At 34.9% G+C, this 22,005-nt stretch overlaps 1 protein-coding gene across 2 annotated transcripts in view; it reads left to right on the forward strand.

Annotated features, from left to right (window-relative positions):
• LOC124369924 (xanthine dehydrogenase-like) overlaps window positions 1-22,005 on the forward strand; it is a 292,507-nt gene that overhangs the window by 205,905 nt on the left and 64,597 nt on the right. For both annotated transcript variants that reach the window (XM_046828119.1, XM_046828118.1), the window contains exons 19-23: window positions 1,424-1,614; window positions 4,652-4,810; window positions 6,224-6,352; window positions 17,316-17,446; window positions 19,015-19,105. In XM_046828119.1, the coding sequence (XP_046684075.1) occupies window positions 1,424-1,614; window positions 4,652-4,810; window positions 6,224-6,352; window positions 17,316-17,446; window positions 19,015-19,105 (701 nt within the window). The remainder of the gene's footprint in view (window positions 1-1,423; window positions 1,615-4,651; window positions 4,811-6,223; window positions 6,353-17,315; window positions 17,447-19,014; window positions 19,106-22,005) is intronic.

The following is a 22,005-nucleotide window of genomic DNA, read 5'->3' on the forward strand; positions in this document are numbered from 1 at the left end:
ATTGTATTATATGTTATTCCTATTGATTTTATATTTTTTATAAATATAAAAAAATATTTTATTAGTAAATATTCAATGTTTTAGACATATTTTATTGAATACTGAAAATTTTAGTTTCTGGCACTTACAGCCTTTTCCATTTTTACTACACATATGCGCGCGCTAGAGGAAATGGCGGTGGCCAACACTGCTGCCCATCCGATCTCTGTGGACATTCTAACATTACCGCTCCGAGCGGAAAGAGTTAATTTTGAACATAGTTTCCATTTAATTGTTTATTATACCTATTCACTAAACACTCTTTGACGAACTTCCAAATTCCTTCAGCAAAAAATTCTTCCACATGTGCCTTGAGGCGTCCGTTGACCACATCTTTGAGCTCCTCATCATCCTCAAATCATTGGGAGCCCAGCTATTTTTTCTTATGTATTAAGACGTGAAAGTTCTGAGAGCATAATCTGAGCTGTAAGGTGGATGTATGCCTAAAAACATCCCATTTGAACTCTTTGGTTTTCTCATCAGTGTGGAGATGGGTGTTGCCATGGAGAAAACTGACACACATGAAAACAGAAAATGTTATTTGTTTTGAAATTATTTGTTTTAGGTTTTTTAATACTGTTGTGTACGTATCTGCATTGATGATAGTTGTACCACAGCTCATTAATTCTACCAGCACCCCTATGTAATCCTGAACACCGTTTCCATGAGCTTTCTGCTAGAAAAATTATGATAAGCTTTTGTTGGTTTTTATGCTGATCCTATTCTTAAGTCTCAGGATTCAAGTACTTGACCCAGTTTAATTTCTGGTTACAATTATGTTCAGAAACTATTTCAGAACTATGGTAATTTTTGTGTGTATTGTTATCTTCTGAAAAGATTTTTGGAAAATATTCAGCATAAACTTTCAGTACCCTAAGTCACTACCTCATATGAAACATTCCTGGAGATTTGTATAAATTCATCCAAAAGCTCTGAGATAACAAAACATTACATTTTTGCAAACTTTCATGTTGATTTCTTTCAAGTGATCTCTTACGGCCTGCTACTTCATTCTTTAGCGTGGATGTTTGTTCCACTACTTTTAAACAAGCAAACACATTTTTGAACAATTAATTCACCCATCATCTTTGCTCCATTTTCTTTTGCTCTCTTAGAACAAGAAGCTCAGAAAGTGCACTTAGTTTTAAAAGGACCATTGCATTGCTTCCGGAGTGACAGGATATTAGACAATTTGACAAATTACTGTTCTTAATGTTCATGTAATAGATAAATAAAAAAAAAATATTCTGGATGGGTAAGGTTGTGGGTAGGGGATCCATCTCCTGTCGAGATCCATGAGGAAGGATTTCAGTTATTAATCTCAGTAATTTCTCCATGGAAGCAGGGGAGGCCAGCTTTTTTCAAAATTGTATTTCAATTGTAGGATCAACTGAAGCTATCTCAGCTATCGAAACCATCATGGAACACATAGCTCAAGCTCTGAAGAAAGATCCAACAGAAGTTAAGTTGGCAAACAAACGGCAAGTTGATTCCCCATTACCAGCTTTGGTAGATGACTTGAAGAGGTCAGCTGATTACGAGAAGAGGGTCAGAGATATCCAGCAGTTCAATCAGGTAAGGGAACATGAGATAATACTTTATCTAAAATGAGTTTAGTTACTTAAATATATGTTTACCCATAGTGAGTAATGTCAATTGTTTGATAACTTGTAAAAAATAGAGCTAAGAGTAAACAATGTCAATAGATACACACTTACAATGCTTTTTATTCTCTTTAATGGCAATCAATATTCACAGAACTATAGATAATCATGTGACAATAGCTCAGATCTAGTTTCTTTTATGTAAACTCTGCAAATTTTACTTCAAGGATGTAATGCAACTAGAGCTTGTGGTCCTATCTACAATCTTACATTTCAAGACTGCTCACAGTTACATCTCCTTACAGAGAGAGTTACCTGTATTATTATAAAAATTCCTTGTTAGAGAATGCTTTCCCAAAACTCATTTCCAATGAGTCAAAGTTCAAAGCTAGTGCAGAGTTCTCATCATTGCAAGAGCGGCAAAACAATTGGTAGCCCCTCATTCTTTGTTAGCCATCAAGCTCATGGTGTCTCTACACAAGCACGCTCAGTTTGTCAACGGTCATGTCAGAGAACAGATGGTTTTGCCCATTTCCATTGTTAGCGGTCACACTTTCTATTTGTTTTAATATTTTCAAACATATTTATAAAATGTTTCTTTATTTCATTTGAGTCATTGTCACTCTATCATTTTTACTTCTAAGGTGAATATATCAGTAGTTATATTTTATTTGTACAAATGCTTTTACATAATTTCTATTGCTTAAAGTAAGGTTCTAATGATGTAAACTTACATGCAGTATTAGATTATCGGATAACCGAGTTGTCGGAAATGGTTTGATATGAAAATAGTTCTGTAGTCTTGAATCGAGAAGTCACAGAAAAAACAAATAATTTGGCCATGTTATAACTTCAATATTATATTAGCAGCACTCAAAACTTTATTGCGAGGGCTTTCATTGGAGGACAACATCTCAACCCTCTCGGCACCAGGCCAATGTTTACAGAAAAGAGCAATAAAACCCTGCTCCTCAACACCATCCGAGCTTTCACTGGCCGAGCGTTCAGTCATAACTGTACTGTCAGTAGATGAGTCACCATCCATTATCCCTTACACCCCCTCACACCGACCCCATCGCCATCCCTTCCACATCTTATCTTGGAATGTCAGTGTCGCCCTAGCCAACCTTGCAGGTTGCAGCAAAACCTGTTTCCCCTTTAGCACTCAGTGCTTGTCTTGCAGTGGCAAGATCAGTGTCGTTAACTCTTGCCTCTGAGGTCTTCAACTGTAAAAATTCTGTTACATATTTCTTTTTCTGTACATATTATAAAATAATACAGTAATTTTATTACTTGAATGTAACTACGTATTAAAGATGAGTAAAATACCGTGGAACAGTTGTTTTGGAACGGTTACTCTCAGATGATGGTTTCAGCTCGCTACCATTGTCTGATTTGTTTATGGCAGTTGCAAGCTCAATGGTGGTACTGTCGATGTATACAACTGCCGTCGTTACATTTTGCACAACTGTTGAAATTGAAACTAGACTCAAGACCATCGTCAATGATCATTACCTATAGTAAAAACAAATTTTTGTTATTAAAGACTGATTCACTATCTTGCCCAACAACCCAAAAGATTAGACTTGCAGTTATATTAGTTAGGATTATTCTGCAAGTGTGTTACCTAAAACATCCTAAATAATTAAAACTCATTACTCAATACTCATTATAAATCTTAAAAAAGCACATAAAAAACCAGTTTTATAAACAGCAATGAGTTATTATTGAAACATCTCAGCCTTTTATTTAAACAAAGCAACATTTTATGATAATAGGTTAACATATCAAATAAACCTATTGATTTGACAATTTCTTAGTGCTTTGTTTGTTTAGACTCCACTTTGTTTTAATGGTACTAGCAACTAATGTACCCACTACTGTAACTGACTTTTAGACTTTTACCGCTGCGGAGAACTGCTTCTTCCCCACAGTTGCGGCACAACAGTTCATTGCAACTATTGTTTAGTTGCAACTGTAACTATTGGAACTGTTGCAAAGGATTCCTGGATTTACCCATGCCTACTACTTATATTTCACAAAACATTTTCAGCCCGTATTATTTATGATAATCGAGGTTTTATTGTACATGATCTTTTTAAAACACATTCAATGTTCAAGAATTTGAAATTTATCTAATAATTGTGTATTTTTCTTTAAAAATATGTGATTTTCTTGATTTTTAACTGCTAGTTAAGAAAAAATTGTAAAACATGCAGTTATATATTAAAAGAATTCTTATAACTTTAGAAACTTATAATAATTTAACACATTCGAGTTTACGCTCGAGCCAGACTCGAGCGCCGTTGTTTAATCACCCGGCCGGCGCTCGAGCGTGACTCGAGCACAGCTTTGCCGATTGATATACGGAGTTGCCCCGAGTGATATTCGAGTGCCGTCTGCTGCATTAAAAAGCCAGCTTAGTTGGTTAGTTCAGAAAAATTCCGCTAGGCGCTACTACGTCATACCCGCTTGAGGCTTTTGTTTATCGACTGACGTGGCCTGGCGCGTCGTCAGTCTGTCTACGACAACAATAATTTTTTTTAGCATTTGGAATTTTTTTGGCAAATAAAATAATTATTTGTAAATATGTATATAGTAAATGCCTTTAAAAAAATTGAAATTACTTATATTATTTATTCAAAAGTTAATTTTCAAGTAATACAAGACATGCGGGAGTTTTTATTTTTCTTCAAAAAATGTAAGTTTTGAAATTTTTTTTAAAATTTATTACATTTTATAGGAATAAAGTTTTACATATCAATTTAAAGAGGAAAGATAGAAATTTCAAGAAAATAGAAATTTCAAGAAAATATAATATCAGTTAACTTTACATACTTTTGCAAGTTAATCATTTAACAGTTTTCTCACTTCAGTATGGCTCATTGTTTGGAGAATTAGATATTGTACCATGAATGAATATAACTCTTGTGCTTCCTAAATGTAAAAGGCATCAATTTGTTTTAGCAATGCATCATGATGTGAGTTTAAGACCTGTCATGTTTCAGACGAATCGGTGGAAGAAACGTGGCATCTCATTAGTACCCATGGACTATCCGTTCTCCTATTTTGGCAACTACCATTCCATGGTATCTGTGTATGGAGGGGATGGTACTGTCTCAATCAGCCACGGATGCATTGAGATGGGTCAAGGACTTAATACAAAGGTATAAACTAAGCTTAAACAAATATAATACATACTGAAGGAAAAGATTTAGTTATGGATAGCTTAAATAAATACTAATTGGTATTCTTTGTTTGAACTTTGTTTTAGACAATGGAAGGATTGTGAAGGAAAACAGGATTTTTCTATACATTTGCCATCGTTCTGTGATACACTAATTTGATATATCAATTAGTGTATGACTAATTGATCTATTTGGTACCTTCTTTCAACAAATAAGAATTGATTATATGTGGTCTCTTGTCTGATCATCTAAAAACTCTATGAATGATTGCTGATAAACTTAATTTATGTAAATCAAAGGCATTGCACAATCTTAATTTAATATTTGGGTGTAAAAATCATGCTGTACCAAATTATTATAACAAAACCTCGTTTCCAAAACTAAAACTCACAATCCTAACTTCCAAAGACTTCCAGGAGTGCTTTGAGAAATAAAAAAGAAGGTGTAAGAAATGCATAGCAAAACACTGAGAGTATATTGAAGAAGACAAATTGATATAACGTAGCTATGGTGGGAAGAGTTGATTCAATGTAAATATTGAGTTGAGCTCTATTCACCTTCCGCTTAGTGCAGCGTCTGCAATGGTTCTTAATAAACCTTTATACATGTTTAACTTTGTGTTTCAAGCATTTGTCAGCTGAAGAAGAGACCCGATAACAGTTATCGAAATGTTTAAGTTATTTTTGTTACACAACAACATCATAATAATTTACAATTTTCCTGTTATCTTTTCAAGCCATTTAAACCCTTTCTACCATTACTCCCAGTTTAAATATTTGTTGTAATAATGATAGGATAGTGAGGGTATATTACAAAAATAATCTCTTTATCTTATCTCTAAAATGAAGTAAAAATAGAATAAATGTACGTTTTTAAAGAAATCCATCAAACATGGATAGCACATTTATAAAAATATAAAGGTAATATTCTTAACTCATATGAAGGCTCTATGAAACATGAGAAAAGTACTTTAAAAAGTCAAATGAAATTTGGGATATTTTTGTTAATCATAAAAGTGTAAATCTAATGTAAGTTTTGAGGTTTCTCTAGGGGATCAAGACCCAAACGGTTCATATTTTGGAAATGGAGTTGAGAAAATGTTGGTTTCAACCTGACTTCTATCATCATGTAAAACCAGTTGCTGTTTTTGTTAACATTACAGTACCTCACTAAAATTAAAATGTTGAATTTAACTCACTCATGGGATACATTCACTTTAAAAAAAATGATAGAACTGATTTTAAATGGTCAAAACCAGTTTTTTTATGTCACTCACGAATTTTTCTTTACGGGGAATTGATGAACGAGATGGGAAATGTGTTATCTTCTGCTGCTTGACACTAGTTTTTTGTTAAGATTTGTAAAATGAAAAGTTGTATTCTTGCATTTCAGGTAGCACAGGTGTGCGCATACATTTTGGGAATAGATGTAGAGGATGTCAGTGTCAAGCCGTATTACTCTCTGATATCTCCCAATGTTGCACCAACTGGTGGCAGCAGTGGCAGTGAGTCTGCCGCGTATGTGAGTACATCACATGTTGAATTGAATCTCTTTCTAGTTAGGCGTAGCTTACAATATAAGGTTGAGTTGAACATGAGTCTGGCTATGAGAGTGTATTGCCAACCATTTGGATTTTATTCATATATTTAGGCTTTTATTGATATATTTTGGATTTATTTGTTTTGTACCATCCAAAGTTAATATTTATTAATTTGTCAAAACAATTTCGTATTATATTCAGCCTTTGTGAATATTTTTAATTTCAACAGTTTTAATATCCAATAATTGTTAGTAGATACTGTGAGCTCTGGTCCCACTATCGTTTGCATTCTTTCGCCATTGTTTGCATTCTTTCGCTATTATTTGCATTCTTTCGCTATCGTTTGCATTCTTTCACTATCGTTTGCATTCTTTCGTTATCTGGTATTTCTGTTACCCTTTGCAAGACCTATTAATTAGAAAAGATAAATGTAATGAACCAACTCAGTAAATCATGCTATACGGTTAGCTTGATGTGAATACATGATTTTTAGTCAGGAAAACTGAATAAATCCAAAATAATTCTTTTTTTTGGTTAATTTGCGACCTCGTGTCGTCGCAACCAGAAGAGGGCACCTTTCCAGAGGAATAATAATTAGCCGTGGATCCACCACTAGATTTCCCCTATCCAAACCCAAACAGCTTTGATGACGAAAGATAAACTAATAATTTAGATACGGTTTCCGAAAATTCCCTAACAATTATACTTAAGCCTAGACAACGTAAGGCTTGAAGAAGAGAGCAAAGTGGTTTTAGGGCAGGAAAATCTTGTGCAGACCAGATCAACACACTGAGAGTTATTGTAGAACAATTTACAGAGTATCAAGCAACACTATACCTTTCATTCATAGATTTTGAAAAAAGCATTCAATAGTGTGGATAGAAGAAGAATATGGGAGGCAATGCAGACGTTTGGTATTCCCCAGAAAATAATAAATCTAGTTAGGGCATTGTATAGTGGTCATTCCTGCAAAATAGTGCATCATGGTAAAGTTTCTGAACCATTTCATGTACTTTCAGGAGTTAAACAAGGATGTATTTTGTCTCCTATTCTCTTTCTTATGGTTCTTGACATTGTTTTGAAAAGGGCGCTTAACAGACCGAGAGGTATACAATGGAGGTTGGCAGAGAGATTGGAAGATCTTGATTTTGCAGATGACCTATGTTTCCTTTCTCATACCTTTGGTGATATGCAGAGCAAGTTAAATGACCTCAGATTGGAAGCAGCTAGAGATGGACTCAGAATTAATGTTAAGAAGACAAAAGAAATCCGTGTCAATAGTCAAAACCAGGAAAATATCAAGATCGGGGATGAAAGTGTTGAGAGAGTTCCTAATTTCTGTTATTTGGGAAGCATGATAAGTGAAAATGGTCGGGCAGACGAGGACATAGCCAGCAGAATACGCAAGGCAAAGCAAGCCTTCTCACAATTGTGGCCTATTTGGAGATCGGCAATGATAAGAAAAGGCACTAAGTTACGGATTTTTAATAGTAATGTGAAGTCGGTTCTCCTATACACCTGTGAAACATGGAAGTTAACTAAACGGCTCACAATGAAGATTCAGGTGTTTGTAAATCGCTGCCTACGTAATATTCACAGGATATGGTGGCCAGATACTGTGACAAACTAGGAACTATGGCGTAGGAGTGGGCAAGAACCAATCGAATTGACAATCCGACGCAGAAAATGGGGCTGGATAGGTCATACAATGAGACGAGACCATAACAACATAGCAAGACATAGTTTTGATTGGAACCCTCAAGGCCATAGAAAAAGGGGCCGCCCAAGGATGACCTGGAGACGGACAGCAGAAAAAGAGTTGAGAACTGTAAGAAAAACCTGGCAAAACGTGAAGCAGATGGCTGAGAACAGAGAAGAATGGCGTGACTTTGTGGCAGCCCTATGTTCCACCTAAGGAATAAAGCAAATAATCATAAATCAAATCAATCTAGACAACGTACATGCACTTCTACCCGGTCCACTCTACGTGATAGTCGCACAATGACTCAGACACAACCTCCGCTCTCTGCTTGCTAACCTAGGCAGGAATCATCCTACCAGAACCTGTCCACTAGAATTCCTGAAGGTAGGAGGCTCCCATTGTTAAAACTATGACCTAAGGGTCAGAGCAGCTGACTGTCAAGTTTGCGTCTACTGATAGATTACGAGCGCCAAATTCAAATCTATAGTGGGAGTCGCCGCATCGTCCCCTCCTTCTCCGAGGAGTTCGAAGGAAATTTGGTTAGCCATTACGAGTGGTAGAATGGGTATGAGGAATGTTATCTGGATAGAAGTGAATCAGTTGTAGTTAAATTGAGCCAAAGATCTTAAACTAGAACGCAGAGCTTGCTAGAATTAAAATAAAACAGTACCATGCAAAAGGCGGTGCAGAAACCGCGCCCATTCTCGCTGAACAGCTCCAGTCCTCAAACACAGACAAATTCAACCCATAAGTGGAAAGCAACGAAGAGCTATCTATCACCGATATTTCACATGCCTGCTGTACACTTCTAACTCTTTCGTCATTAAGGTTGGGCTTCTACGCTTCATTAAAAAGTGTATTTAATTTATAGAAGATAATCTAAGTAAAAAGGATTCAGGATTCAGGAAACCGTGTTTGACTGAGAATTACAACCTTCATTCAGCCCCATCATCAGACTCATTTCTCTCCCAAAAGAGGCCAGGTACTGTAGGAAAGGAGAAGTTGAGGAAATATTATTCTTGTGTAACTCATTAGAATATTTCTTCCATTGTAGCTGGTCAATAACCTAGTCCTGTTCCCCTTACTTCCCTCCCCCCATCCCGCAACGGGAGACAAGCCTGCTACGCCTGCAATAACGCATTGTATTGTATTGTATTGTATTGACCTGGTTGGACCTGTATTGTAAATTCTCTGTGACACCATTCTCATCTTGACGATGATGTAATAAAGATATTTTAACTTTGACTTTGACTACCAACAAGCGATTCCACCAGACGCAGGAGTGGGAGTGAAAGGTCCCCATGACCCCTCTGGAAGAACATTATACAATTGTTTCGTTCATTTACTTTCAAAATTTCAAATACAGGAAAGGTGTTGGAAAGATGATATGGCCATTGGAAATGCAAATCCAACTAATGAGGTCTCCTAGTGAGTACATAATAGGCGAGGATAAGTGGAGAATAGGTCTGCTAACACAGTTCTTTTTTTAAACTTATCTAACCTATTAGTTTATCAAGATTGTTTGGTGACATATGGCGAGTAGTATGCCCTAAATGGAGTGTTCAGATCGAGAAGGAAACGGCCAACAAACAATAACTCAAATAGAAAAAACTACTGTTGGCTCAGAGTTATGATAAGTTAGTAGGCCAGGATAGGATTGGTAATAACCATTAATTTGTGGATAGGATAACCACTCTATATAAATAAATATACATATAACTGACAATTATATGGTTGTAAATTAACACGCATGCTTGAAAATACAAAGTAATATTTATCAACAAAACACCATACACGAACAATAACTTACACAGAGATAAACATTTATAGCGATAAATAAAGTTTGACTAACTGGCGTGTGTGCTTCGCTATAGCTTTAGCCTAGTTGTATATAGGAGATTACTTTGTTGATTAGTCGACTATACGGGAAATGTTAAATAATGTTGGTTCTTATAACATATATCAATAAAAATTATTCCCAATTCCTAATTGCCTTAAGTAATAACTTAACAAAAAATAAATCAATAGGATAGAGGTAGTTAAAAATGTGTTAATGAAGTGTGTTTGGGGTTGCGTATAGGAGGCAATGAGACTGTTGCTGCTCCCAATATTAATTACAGAAAATATATATAAATAAATATCAATTCATGGAAGCTGTAAATGCTTCAAACAAAAATCTAAACGGCAGATCTCACAACCACCCATCCCCGTGGAAGTGTGTAGTAGACAGTTAGGACCAAACACCAGAATTGCCAAACCCAACACCAGGTAGCAAGAGGAGAGCACACGCAGGTGAACTCTTTAGCCAAATCCACCCCAGTGTCAGGCACCAATGTGGGGTCCCAATGAAGAGTAGAAGAAGAAAATGAAATGTTATTTTATAAGGTGTTATAAGAAAGAAGAATGAAAATAAACCCAAATTAAACCTAATATCACAATGGCTTTTTCGGAATAGAGGAAATCTCTAGTGGCAGATCATTGTCGTCGAGTTGGGAGAATGCACTTTTTAATATGGGATACATGTGCTGACCTCACAAATTTCTTGGTTTTTGGGTCACGCAAGGCAACAGTTACAGGGGATGTAAAGGTTTCAATTTCCAAAGGTTTAGACTACATAGGCTGCAACTTGGCTGAGACGTGTTTGGATGCACTACTCAGGTTAAATAGTCGATACATTATTCATCTCTCACTCTAAAAGGAACTTCTGCTCGACCTTTATTATACTGTTTGGATACTTTATCCTTAGCACGGATCAGATTGTCTAAAGCTTTACTCCATCTCTGTTCCATGTATCTTGGTACAGAATTAGATTCTAGAAGTTGGTCAAGATTCCATTTATTTTCCAAAGGAGTGAGAATAGTGTATCCCAAAAATATTTCAGAGGGTGATGTGCCAGTGCTCTCATGCTTAGAAGAATTAAAGGCGGTTTGAAAAAAATGTAGGTTTTCATCCCACTGAGTATTGTCTTGGTGGTGGAAAATTTGCAAGGCAACCCCGATATTTTTGTGCGAACTTTTTGGGTATTAAGGAGAAGTTCTAATGTGTTTAATCCCAAGCTCATCGCACATCTTTTTGAACTGATGAGATTTGAAACAACTACCAGAATCAGAGACAATAGACTGGGGAAACCCAAAGTAGGAAAACAGGCCTCGTTTAAGAGCATTTACTGTAGTTAGAGCTGTTGAATTCTTAGTTGGGATCATGACTGAAAATTTGCTAAACGCGTCTACAATGGTTAGTAGCCATTGGTGACCACGTTTAGTTCTAGGGAGAGGACCAACATAGTCAATCATGATCTTTTCAAAAGGTCTTCGTGCTAGATCTGACGATAGATAACCATATTTTGTGTTTGGGGCTTGCTTACAGCGCTAGCACTGTAAGCATGATTTAACCATGTTAGTTATTGTTGTTGTAAGATCAGTACTGTAAAATGTTCTTTTTAACCGATTTAGTGTTTTGGAGATTCCCAAATGTGCTCCAACTGGGGACGTGTGATACATGGCAAATAGCATGTGGTGTAGTTTTTTGGGAACAACAACACAGGGTCTGCTCTGGGAAGGGGTTTTATAAACTAAGACATTATCAATTATTTCATAGTTTGGAGGTTGTTGTCCAGACTTAATTTACTTAATTATATTTTTTAATTCTGGGTCTAGGGCTTGATGTTCTCTTATGTCTTGGAAGGCTTCTGGCAGAGAGAAAAGAACTAAACACTTTGAGGTTGGATTTTGGGGTTTGCTTGTCAAAGGTGTTGAACTTGTGTCATGTTGTTGGGGAGTTGTGGGGTCCTCCTCGTACAATCGAGAGAGGCAGTCTGCAACAATGTTCTCTTTGCCCTTAATGTGACTGACTTGAAATTTAAATGTGTTTATTAAGGCAATCCATCATGCTATTTTTCCAATTTGCCTGGGGTGGTTCAGTAACCAGGAAAGTGCACTATTATCAACAAAAAGAGAAAATTCTCCATGCTCTAAGTAAGTTCTAAACTTCCAAAGCAAACACAACAGTGAGAGCTTTCAGTTCAAAAGTAGAGTAGTTTTTCTCATGGAGGTTCAGGGCACGACTAGCGTAAGCAACAGGTGCTAAGCTGCCATTCAAGGTTTCCTGGGTCAAGACAGCACCCACAGCCGTGCCAGAGGCATCGATCTGCAACATGAAAGGTTTTTCAAAGTCAGGTAGCCTCAAAACAGGTGAAGATACTAAAATTGCTTTTAGGATTTTGAATGTCTCCTGAGAAGGTCCCCATATGTATGGAAAGCCCTTCCTTTTTAGGTTCTGAAATCGGAGAAAAACTTTTAATGAATCTCGAGTAATATGAGCACATTCCCAGAAACCTAGAAAGTAGTTTTAAATTCTTTGGTGTTGGATAGGAGTCGATAGGTTTACTTCTGTCTGGATTTAGACTGAGCTTATCATTATGAAATATGTGACCCAGGAATTCGATTTTAGGAGATGCCACAACCATTTTTTCAGGACTAACAGTCAGACCAGCATCTCTAAGCCTGTCTAAAACTATTTTAAGATGCTGTACATGCTCGTTGAAACTGTTACTGAAGAGAACTAGGTCATCAATTAAACAAAAAGGTATTTGAATTTTATATCTCCAAAGACTTTGTCAAGTAAATTTGCCAAAACCATACCACCGGATGCTAAGCCGAAGGGCAGATAGTTATACTCGTAACAACCTATGCTTGTGACAAACCTGTATATTTTGGAATTCTCATCAAGAGGAATTTGATTATTTATTTAAGGCGCTTACAAGGTCCAGGTGGGAAAAATGAGAAACCTTTTCCTAAATACTGGAATGCTGACTCCACCGTTGGAATGGGAGTGTTCTCCAGCTCAACCATCTTATTTATGAGACGGTAGTCTACCACCATGCGACTTTTACCATTCTTTTTCGGGACTAAAACGCCGGACTTGAATATAGAAAGTCACTAGGACGAATAACACCCTTACTCAACAAGTCTTTAATATGGTTGTTTAGCTCTTTCTGTTTGGGTGGAGCATATTGAAAAGGTTTTGAGCGGACAATCTTATTATTTGTTATACGTATGGTATAAGATGTTAAGTTGGTTTTGCTGAGGCAGGATGTTATGGTATCCGGGTACTGCTGCAATAGGTTTTTTAAAATGTGTTTTTGTTTTGTGTTCAAATTTTCTCCTAATGTTGGTGCTGTATGAGTTGGTTCTATGTTACGTTGAGCTGACTGGTCCTGGAATTGAATAATAATGAAGGTTGTGTCAAAGGAAAACGTTATTTTCCGCTGAGCCGCATTGATCACCATTTTATTGTGATCTACAAAGTCCAAACCCTAAACAACTGCCACCGGTAAGCTATCTGATACAAAAAAAGGAAATGTCCAGGTCTGTTTTTGGAAATTTATGTAAGTACCATTTGCTGTCATGGCTTGAGTTCTGGTGTTAAGTGATTTGACGTAAAACCCTTTACCTTTCTGAAGATCCTTAAAGACTGACCCGAATATTATTGAGTATGTGGAGCCTGTGTCAATTAATGCTTCAAGTTTGATTTCTTTTATGGATAGCCAGATAGTAAGGGGATCTACTTTGGGTAAAGTAGGTGCCATAGATCAGACAGTGCGATTCACCTTCGGTTTAGGGGAGACGATTTCCCTGTCTAAGAATGCCCCCCTGGGAAGTTTAAATATTTTTGCCTGGAACTGGGCTGACCAGAATAATTAGCTTGCCTATTCTGCTGACTGTTTTGGTGGTTACGCCAACTTGTGTTGTTTTTTGGTGTATTATATTGGCCTGAATGGTTATTTCCTAATTCCGAGTGTGAATTACTGCCATTACGACTATTTTGAGGTGTATATCGATTAAAGTTACGTGACCGGTAATTTTGGTAGTGGTGTTGACCGTTAGTGTGGTTAGAGTGGCCACTGTTTCGGTTGTAAAACAATTTGTTGTTCTGTTGAAAACTTTGATTGTATGGATTGGGACTATTAAGGGATGTTGATGGGGGTACGTTGGTTGTTTGTAGAGTTTCATAATATGTAAGATGTAGATCATCTACCGTGGGGGCCAATTTTAAAAGATCATTAATGCAGTGTGGTGTTATAAGTCCTGATAAGCAGGCTCTAGTGGAGGGATTGAGACCTGTCATAATAGAAGTAAAGACAACTGTATTATCTACTGTAGGGTTTAAGAAAGTAAACATTCCAATAATGCTGTGTACATAGTCAGCTAAGGACTCTGGGTTAGTCTGCTGGCGGTACAAGAACTGATTCTGAGCTTCCCTCAGTGTTCTATCAGTTAAGAGTGAAGTATGTATTGTCTGGACCAGTGAGAGCCAACTAAGATTAGACGTGATAGCATTTAACCATATACCACGAAGTCTACCCTCAGTCTGCGCAATAGTATTCGTAATAAATAGTTTGTCCCTTACAAGCTTCAAGTTGAATATTTCTTTAGCTTTAATTACAAATTGTACAAGGTCTGGGAGGGATGAACCTGATGTCATAGGCACGGCTCTAATCATTTCGCGAACAACAGAAGGAAATGTTGCATCACTATCTCTATTAATGCTTGAGAATAATTCGGCAATCTGTGAAGACACTACTACTGTAGTGCGTTCAACTGTTGTTTGTGTAAGTTGTTGCATAGCAATTATCAAATTTTGAATATTCGGATCTATTGGTTGTAAAGGTGTGTATGCTATGTTGGGCTGTACCTCAGATTGTTGTGTGACTGTTGTGGTGTAACATCAGTCGAGGCTGCTGTAGTTTCTAATTTGGATTCACTAACATTTTCGTCTGAGTCGATTTCACCTAATTATATTTTTCTTTAACATAAGCACGAAGCTGAACTCTCATTCCCTCAAATGTACCTGCTGGTGTGATGCCCAATAGAGAGCATTGATCATGGGCCTGAGTTGTTTTTAACTCTTTAATCCACGCTAGAGTTTTGGGAATATTGTCTGGTTTATACATATTTGATGAGAGAAAATAGGAACACAATAAGCTAAACAAAGCAAACTGGTACCAAAAATATGTTTACTTTTGTAATTATTAGACTGGAGGAGGAGTCTGAAAACAATAATAGTAATAAGACAATTATTTCAAACGAATTGGACTGACCTAGCTTTTAGGAGAAAATAGCGAACCAACACCTACTGGGGAGGAAAAATTCAAGCAGTTAAAACAAAAACTTTAATATTTGATAAATTAGTTTTTATATTGAAGTTAAAAAGTTTAAGTAGTTTAATTTATAAAAATGTACTATTCAAACTAGCTTGTATATCTCTTGTTATTAATTAAGTTGTTATTAAGTTAAAGTTGCATTGTTAGCATTATAATTATTGTAACAACTGTTTAAGTACCTGAAACAAAGACTCGTATCCAACCTGTAATGCAAAAAATAACCTATGATTATTAAGTTTATTAGTAAACTGTCATATAAAAATAAAGACAATTGCTATTTCCAAATTGACAAAAAAAATAGTTCTTGCGATTCACAGATAGAAACTTATAGCTCCCAGAGAGTAATTAACAATAAGGCTCATATTTGTGTTTATAACTATTAATTAAACACATAAAACATATGTCCAAGAAAAGAGATATTTACACCACAAAAGTTAAGGTTCTACCAAAAGTAAAATATTGGCAATAACAAATAATAACAATGTCACCAATTATCTTACCTGTATTCGTAACTCAAGGTTAGTTACAAATTATCGTCGCAAGCTGCAATTGACAACACAAAGAAGATCACCAGTCATTATTTTGTGTTTAACACTATGTAAAATAATATAACCAATATCTACACATATAAATGGCTACGTCGTAAATTAATTTAAGGTAATCATTCTCTTTACAAATTATGTAAGTGAAAACGAAAACAAGTCTAATAACTTTGGCCTACAAAGATAACTTACGTAGTTATCTATCGCGTCTACTGATAGATTACGCGCGCCAAATTCAAATCTATAGTGGCACTCGCCGCAAATTATTTTGCATGACATTTATAATTCAGCAAAGTTATATAGTTAATGTTTGCAATAATTTATTATCGCTTTCTTTGTAATTATGTAAAAATTCAAGTTTTATTAAATTTGGTGAAGTAACTTTTTGTCCTCTTTCCTAAGGAAGAGGATATATAGGCAGTTTTAGAACCAGCACATTGAAAACCAATATAACTAAATTTAGCATAAATATGAATTGGACTTTTGGTGTCCATTTTGGGGTCAATAGCTTGTACCTTCATATAGTTAAATTGTTAGACACCAAGCAGAGCTAAACCTTAACAAAGTAATGTTAGTAATGATTTAGAGGGTTATGCATTATCAAATAAATGCTTATCAATTTGCAATGCTTCAACTCCTGAGTGCCCATAATTTGGCATGCCTTAGTATGCTTAACAGCTCGGTGGTTCACTGCCGTATGGTACCAAGACCGCCACAACAAAAGTACCAGCCTTTACACTCTCACTTATAAAACTGACTAACTTTCATAAATATTGAGCTAGCAACTTAGTTTTTGTTTTGATTTTTAGAAATGAGATGCACTGTCATTGACGTACAAAAATTGCAGTTTGATTTGATTTCAAAACTATTGTTTAGTAGTATTTATACATCGTGATTTTAAACAATTATAAAAACTCAGTTTGAGGCAAACACTTTCAGAAACTTTAATTGGCTTTAATTAACGGATTATAACCGAAAAGTAATATTGTTTTGTGAATATAAAAGTTACAAGTATATTCCACAAAACATGAATGAAAAAATTTAATTTAGTGAAGCAAAAATTGTAAAAATGCCACTCTAGGATGAAAACACACATAGTACTTAGAAAGCAAGTAAATATCTCATATTTAATTCTTGAAATTATGTTAAATTAATCAAATTCTTAGTTGCTATAAGTTTAGCCTTTATATAATAAAATTTAAATATTAAGGATAAATATATATCTTGGTTGATCAAATTCAAGTTGACTGAGATTATTTTGGTGATTGGAAACACATTTTGGCCAGTTCTGATGTTTTTTTTACATACAATAATACTGTCAAAATAAAACAAACTTTACTATTTACGCAGCTTTTTATATACAGTTATTTAATATAAGTTTGCAACAATAGTGAAGCCAGTAATATCAGCTGATCCACAAGCCTAAAAATCAATACAATAATGTTCAACAGCACATAGTACAATAACTATATCCATACGATTATAAGAGGATTCTTTTCTGTTTAATTCAATGGATTAATTCTTTTTTAAATTTTCAGGCCACAAAGATAGCCTGTGAAGAAATTGTAAAGAGACTAGAACCACTTAAGAAAGAGAATCCTAATGCTACTTGGAAGGAATTAGTTGCCAAAGCCAAGGCCAACCAAATCAACTTGAATGCTACTCACATGTAAGTATTGGACCATAATTATAAACAAATAAGTACTGTTTTGCAATAAATGTTCTCATTTTACAGAGACAAAGTAAATCATTTATGTTTGTTTGAAATTTATTAACCCTAGAGGTGGCATTGTAACTTCTCCGTAGTGGCACGGTGTTTTAGGCCAACTGTTCGTGTATTTTTCTAATATATATTACTACCTCAACTAATGCTCCAAACTTAACATATTATACATAATTTTTTTTATAAAAGAACACAGAAAAACATGTTCTACAGAAAAACAATTTTTTTTTCTTGTCATAAATTTTTGATGCAGCAAAAAGATTTAGAAAAGTGAAAATTAAATTTTATCCTCGGATTTCGTTTTGTACTTGACTTCAAGCGTATAAAAAAAACAATTCTAATATATACATTTTATCTAGAATTTATTGGTGATATCGGAAATATATAGTTTATATGACTTTTTTAATATCCATATTTACTTTTTTGTTTTTTTTACGAAATTTACCAACGCACTTATTTTTTTTATGCCCAGGGTTAAGACATAAAGCCGATATATACATGTTGACATATAATGTATTCAATACCCTAAAACCATTTTTATGAATCATTTTGGTTATAAATCAGCTAAAAAATAAATATAAAACGCATTGATGTTACATACTTATATTTACAATATATACCGTGCAAGTGTATGTGTATTCAGCTCCTCAAGCAGTTCAGAATAGCAGTTCTCTCAAGTCACTTGATCTATCTCTAAAGATTTCACTCATTTTATGAAAAATTATTTACAAAAATATGTGTAATATACTATTATTTAGCTCATAAGTAATAACTAGCTGAAATAAACTCCAAACTATGGACTTGGAACAACACAAGAAAGTAAACAAATGTTGTGCAGGCGGGCCAGATGTCTGCTGCACAACTGTTTATATATATATCCATAGAGGATATATATAAATAGTATGAAACCTAATAAAATACGTTATTATTGTAAAGTATGATTCTTCATCTTTCCAAATATATGATTTTTATCACAATCAGATTATATTTACTCCTTCAAAAATAACGTAATGCGACGCAACGTAATCGGGCCGGAATTCCGGTGCTGCCACTTAGATGATGGCCAAACACATCTATCCGGAATTCCGGCGCCTGCCACTTCTAGGGTTAACACAAATGCTTTATGACAAAGTCAGACCCCATCTTTAGAATAGCCTTACATTTATAAGATTCACTTCCCTTTGACCCTGTATAAAGTCTACCTCATCTTCAATTATTTCAACTGAACTTGAAAAAGAATCTCTTACTGACTCATAAAAATCTGAAAAGTAAAGCCTTTATCCGTTTATGTAGTATCTTACCTCATTTTGCCAAAATGGAATGTGGGAGGGAATTGCTCTAACTTGTCTACATAATATCAGAGCCAATAGGGTTTTGAAGATTTGGTTTCTTTGATTGTCAACTTCAGTTTTGTTTGCTCCATCTGTATTTTGTATGAAGAAACATATGGTTTGTGATAAACTAACTAGGAGTAAGTTTTCTGTGTAGTTTAATTTTAACTTCATTCATTCCAGGTTTACTCCTCGAGATGATGTCAAGAATTACCACATTTATGGAGTATCTGCAATTGAAGTAGAGATTGATATCTTGACAGGACAACATCAGGTGAATACTCTTCACACATTTTAATCTCATTCTTACCTTTATTGGAGGTTATTTAATGCTCTCAAATCATAAATAGTGAGTACTTAACGTTTTAGTAGCATACAAATCATACAGTGGGACAATAAAGTAATTACTCATAATCATTTATTACTTTTTTAGGATTAAGAATATTATTTAAAAATGTAATTTATAGGTTTTCAAATAACCTAATCTCCTACTACTGTATATGACTCAAAGTAAGACAATGGTAGCAATAAAAATGGTAAACATTTTATTATTGAGTAACTGAATATCATCACAGGACCTCAGTTGGAATAGACTAATAACACATCACATCATGTCTACTCAAGATGGCATTCAGCTGGAAAAACTTAATTTCAGTATTATTAAAGCTAAGGCGATACTGTATCAGTATCAGTTTCTTTCTATGATTAGCAAGCTATAATTACTTATTTAAATAGTGTAAAATGTTTTCTCGAGTATTTTACCCATGATCCATGAAATTTGCTAGAGGCCAATAGTTTGATGTTAAGATTTATGATCCCTACTCAAAAATTGATCTCAAAATTACAACCTTAAGATTGTATGGAAACATTCCTTATTGAAGCAATAAATTTATAAAGTTGAATACACATTACACACATTTACCTTCACATTCCCTTCACACTTCCTTTCTGCGATATTTTAATACCCTTTCCTCTTATTTCATCAATTCCTAGAGATTGTTGAGTGCTTAAGGATTGAATAATTTTACAGGTAAATAAAGACCACTTGGCTTAGATATGTAAAAGTTTTAGATGGGTATAACAGAGACATTGAAAACCCTTAGCTCGTAAAAATACTTCCATGTAGACAGCAAATATATGTGTGATATACAGTGCTATTTTAAAAATTAAATCTAGTTAATGTTTTGAATGTGGGTGAATAATATAATTTCATCAGAAACTTAGTATTATGTTAATTATTTACACACTCGATTGAGGAGTGCAAATCAACACAAATGTGTAATGAAAAACAATGTATATATTGAATAAAACAAAATAGATATTCAAACATCTCATTCAAAATATACACCTGGCATCTAATTAAAATAACCTAAATTAGTTCCCACATATAATTTAACCTGTTGATTAGTGAGTTTTTTTTAGTGCGCATAGCTCAAAAAGTGAGTTTTTTTAACTTTTTCAATTTTTGGATTGTTGAGTATTTTATTTTGGTTATTCAGATAAAAACAAAAAAAAATTGTTTTAATTATTAATTTATCACTATAAATAAAATAAATCACTATCCAATTCTTTGTCTTCACTACTCAAATCCAAAAAGAACTCGCGTATTTCATCATCATTTAGATAGCTACGGCCAGCCATTGGCAACAAAACTAATTAGGTTTGTAATAAATCAGACTAATCACATGAGAAAAATAAAAACATAACCTCTAACACCGTTTTAACCCTATAAGTGGCGGTCATTTGTGGTCTCAGTGGCAGGCCGTTTTTGGGTAAATTGCCGTGATCGTTAAACTTATTTTTAGAAAATATTATCTAAGTGATAACCTAGCAACATTATATATTTTTGTTTTCCTTATGAACTATAGAATAAGAATAAATATAATATTTGGTGCCTTACCATTATTTTCAGATTAATATCATTGTAGATGTGTAAAAAAATTGTTTAGAAAAAATAATTTTTAAGTTCTACTGTCCGTCACTTTGAAACTACTGGAGCTACAAAATAATGTCAAATTCACAGAATATACAAAATTTTATTCTAAACAAATTACTTCTTATACATTTTTTTCTATTTACAAGAACAAAAAAGTTAGATGGGAAAAACTAAATCTATGTATAAACTGGTTTTTTTTTACTCCCGAGTCACTAGAAGGGGCTTGTCTTTTCCTCCCATTAGTGTAGGGCCTATAATAGTATAATAGTGGCTTAGTTTGTCATAGCACAGTATATTTCGTAAATATAAAACAGGAATTGTCTTATCGCAAACCCCTCCCCATCCTTAGACAGAGGTCAAAGTCGAGCGATCTAGTAGATAACGTGACTACAGATTCTCGCTGCCCGTTCAGCTTGTGCGCCGCATTCTTGTACTTTTCGTGCCGAAGTGTCTGTCGCTTTGTTGTACTTCCGTGTTTTACTGTGTGTGTAATAGATTGGTGATGGATGACACTATGAGAATTTGGGATTTACCCATTCGTTTTTTACAAGATCATGACTAGTTGCCTACATCTAAAATATGCGTTGCGGTCGGCAGTTGCTGCTGAAAGCGGAAATCCACTAGACTCACTCATCCTTGATATTGCTGCTTTCTGGGCGTCACAGGAAACCCATTAACAATTAATAATCATTGTAAGTTTGTGATTGAAGAGTTGCTTTTTCGTTCTATAATGTTTTTTTTTTCTATAAATTTATTTGTTTGTGTTCCTCATACTGGTGTAGTCGGTATAATCCCAAAGTACCCCAACATTTTCCATGACGAACGAATAACCTAAACATTTACCGGTAACACGAACAACGCGATAAACAATAATATACTGACAATCACAGTACGCAAAGTCACCAAACAAAACAGTGACGAGACGAGTAGACAGCTGTTCTCTCGTCTGCCGCCAGGTCATACGAAAACCGTCGGAATCATTTAAGCCAGCAAACATTAGTAACATGAATACACACTATACTATATGATATGTATAGGCAATTTCATGGAGAATACGATAGTTCAAACTAGGCCTAAAAATAATGGACGGTTGCAGAGCAACGGCCTTAAATGTGAAGCGATGGCTGTGACGGCGCTTCGGCGGCGTGTATCACACGTCTCAGACGGCGCTTGCCACTTAGAGGGTTAAATGTCACAGCAAGAGGTAAACTACTGGTTCCCGTGAAGCCACTTGTAGG

This window comes from Homalodisca vitripennis, chromosome X (genome assembly GCF_021130785.1).
Source record: "Homalodisca vitripennis isolate AUS2020 chromosome X, UT_GWSS_2.1, whole genome shotgun sequence".
Lineage (NCBI taxonomy): Eukaryota > Metazoa > Arthropoda > Insecta > Hemiptera > Cicadellidae > Homalodisca > Homalodisca vitripennis.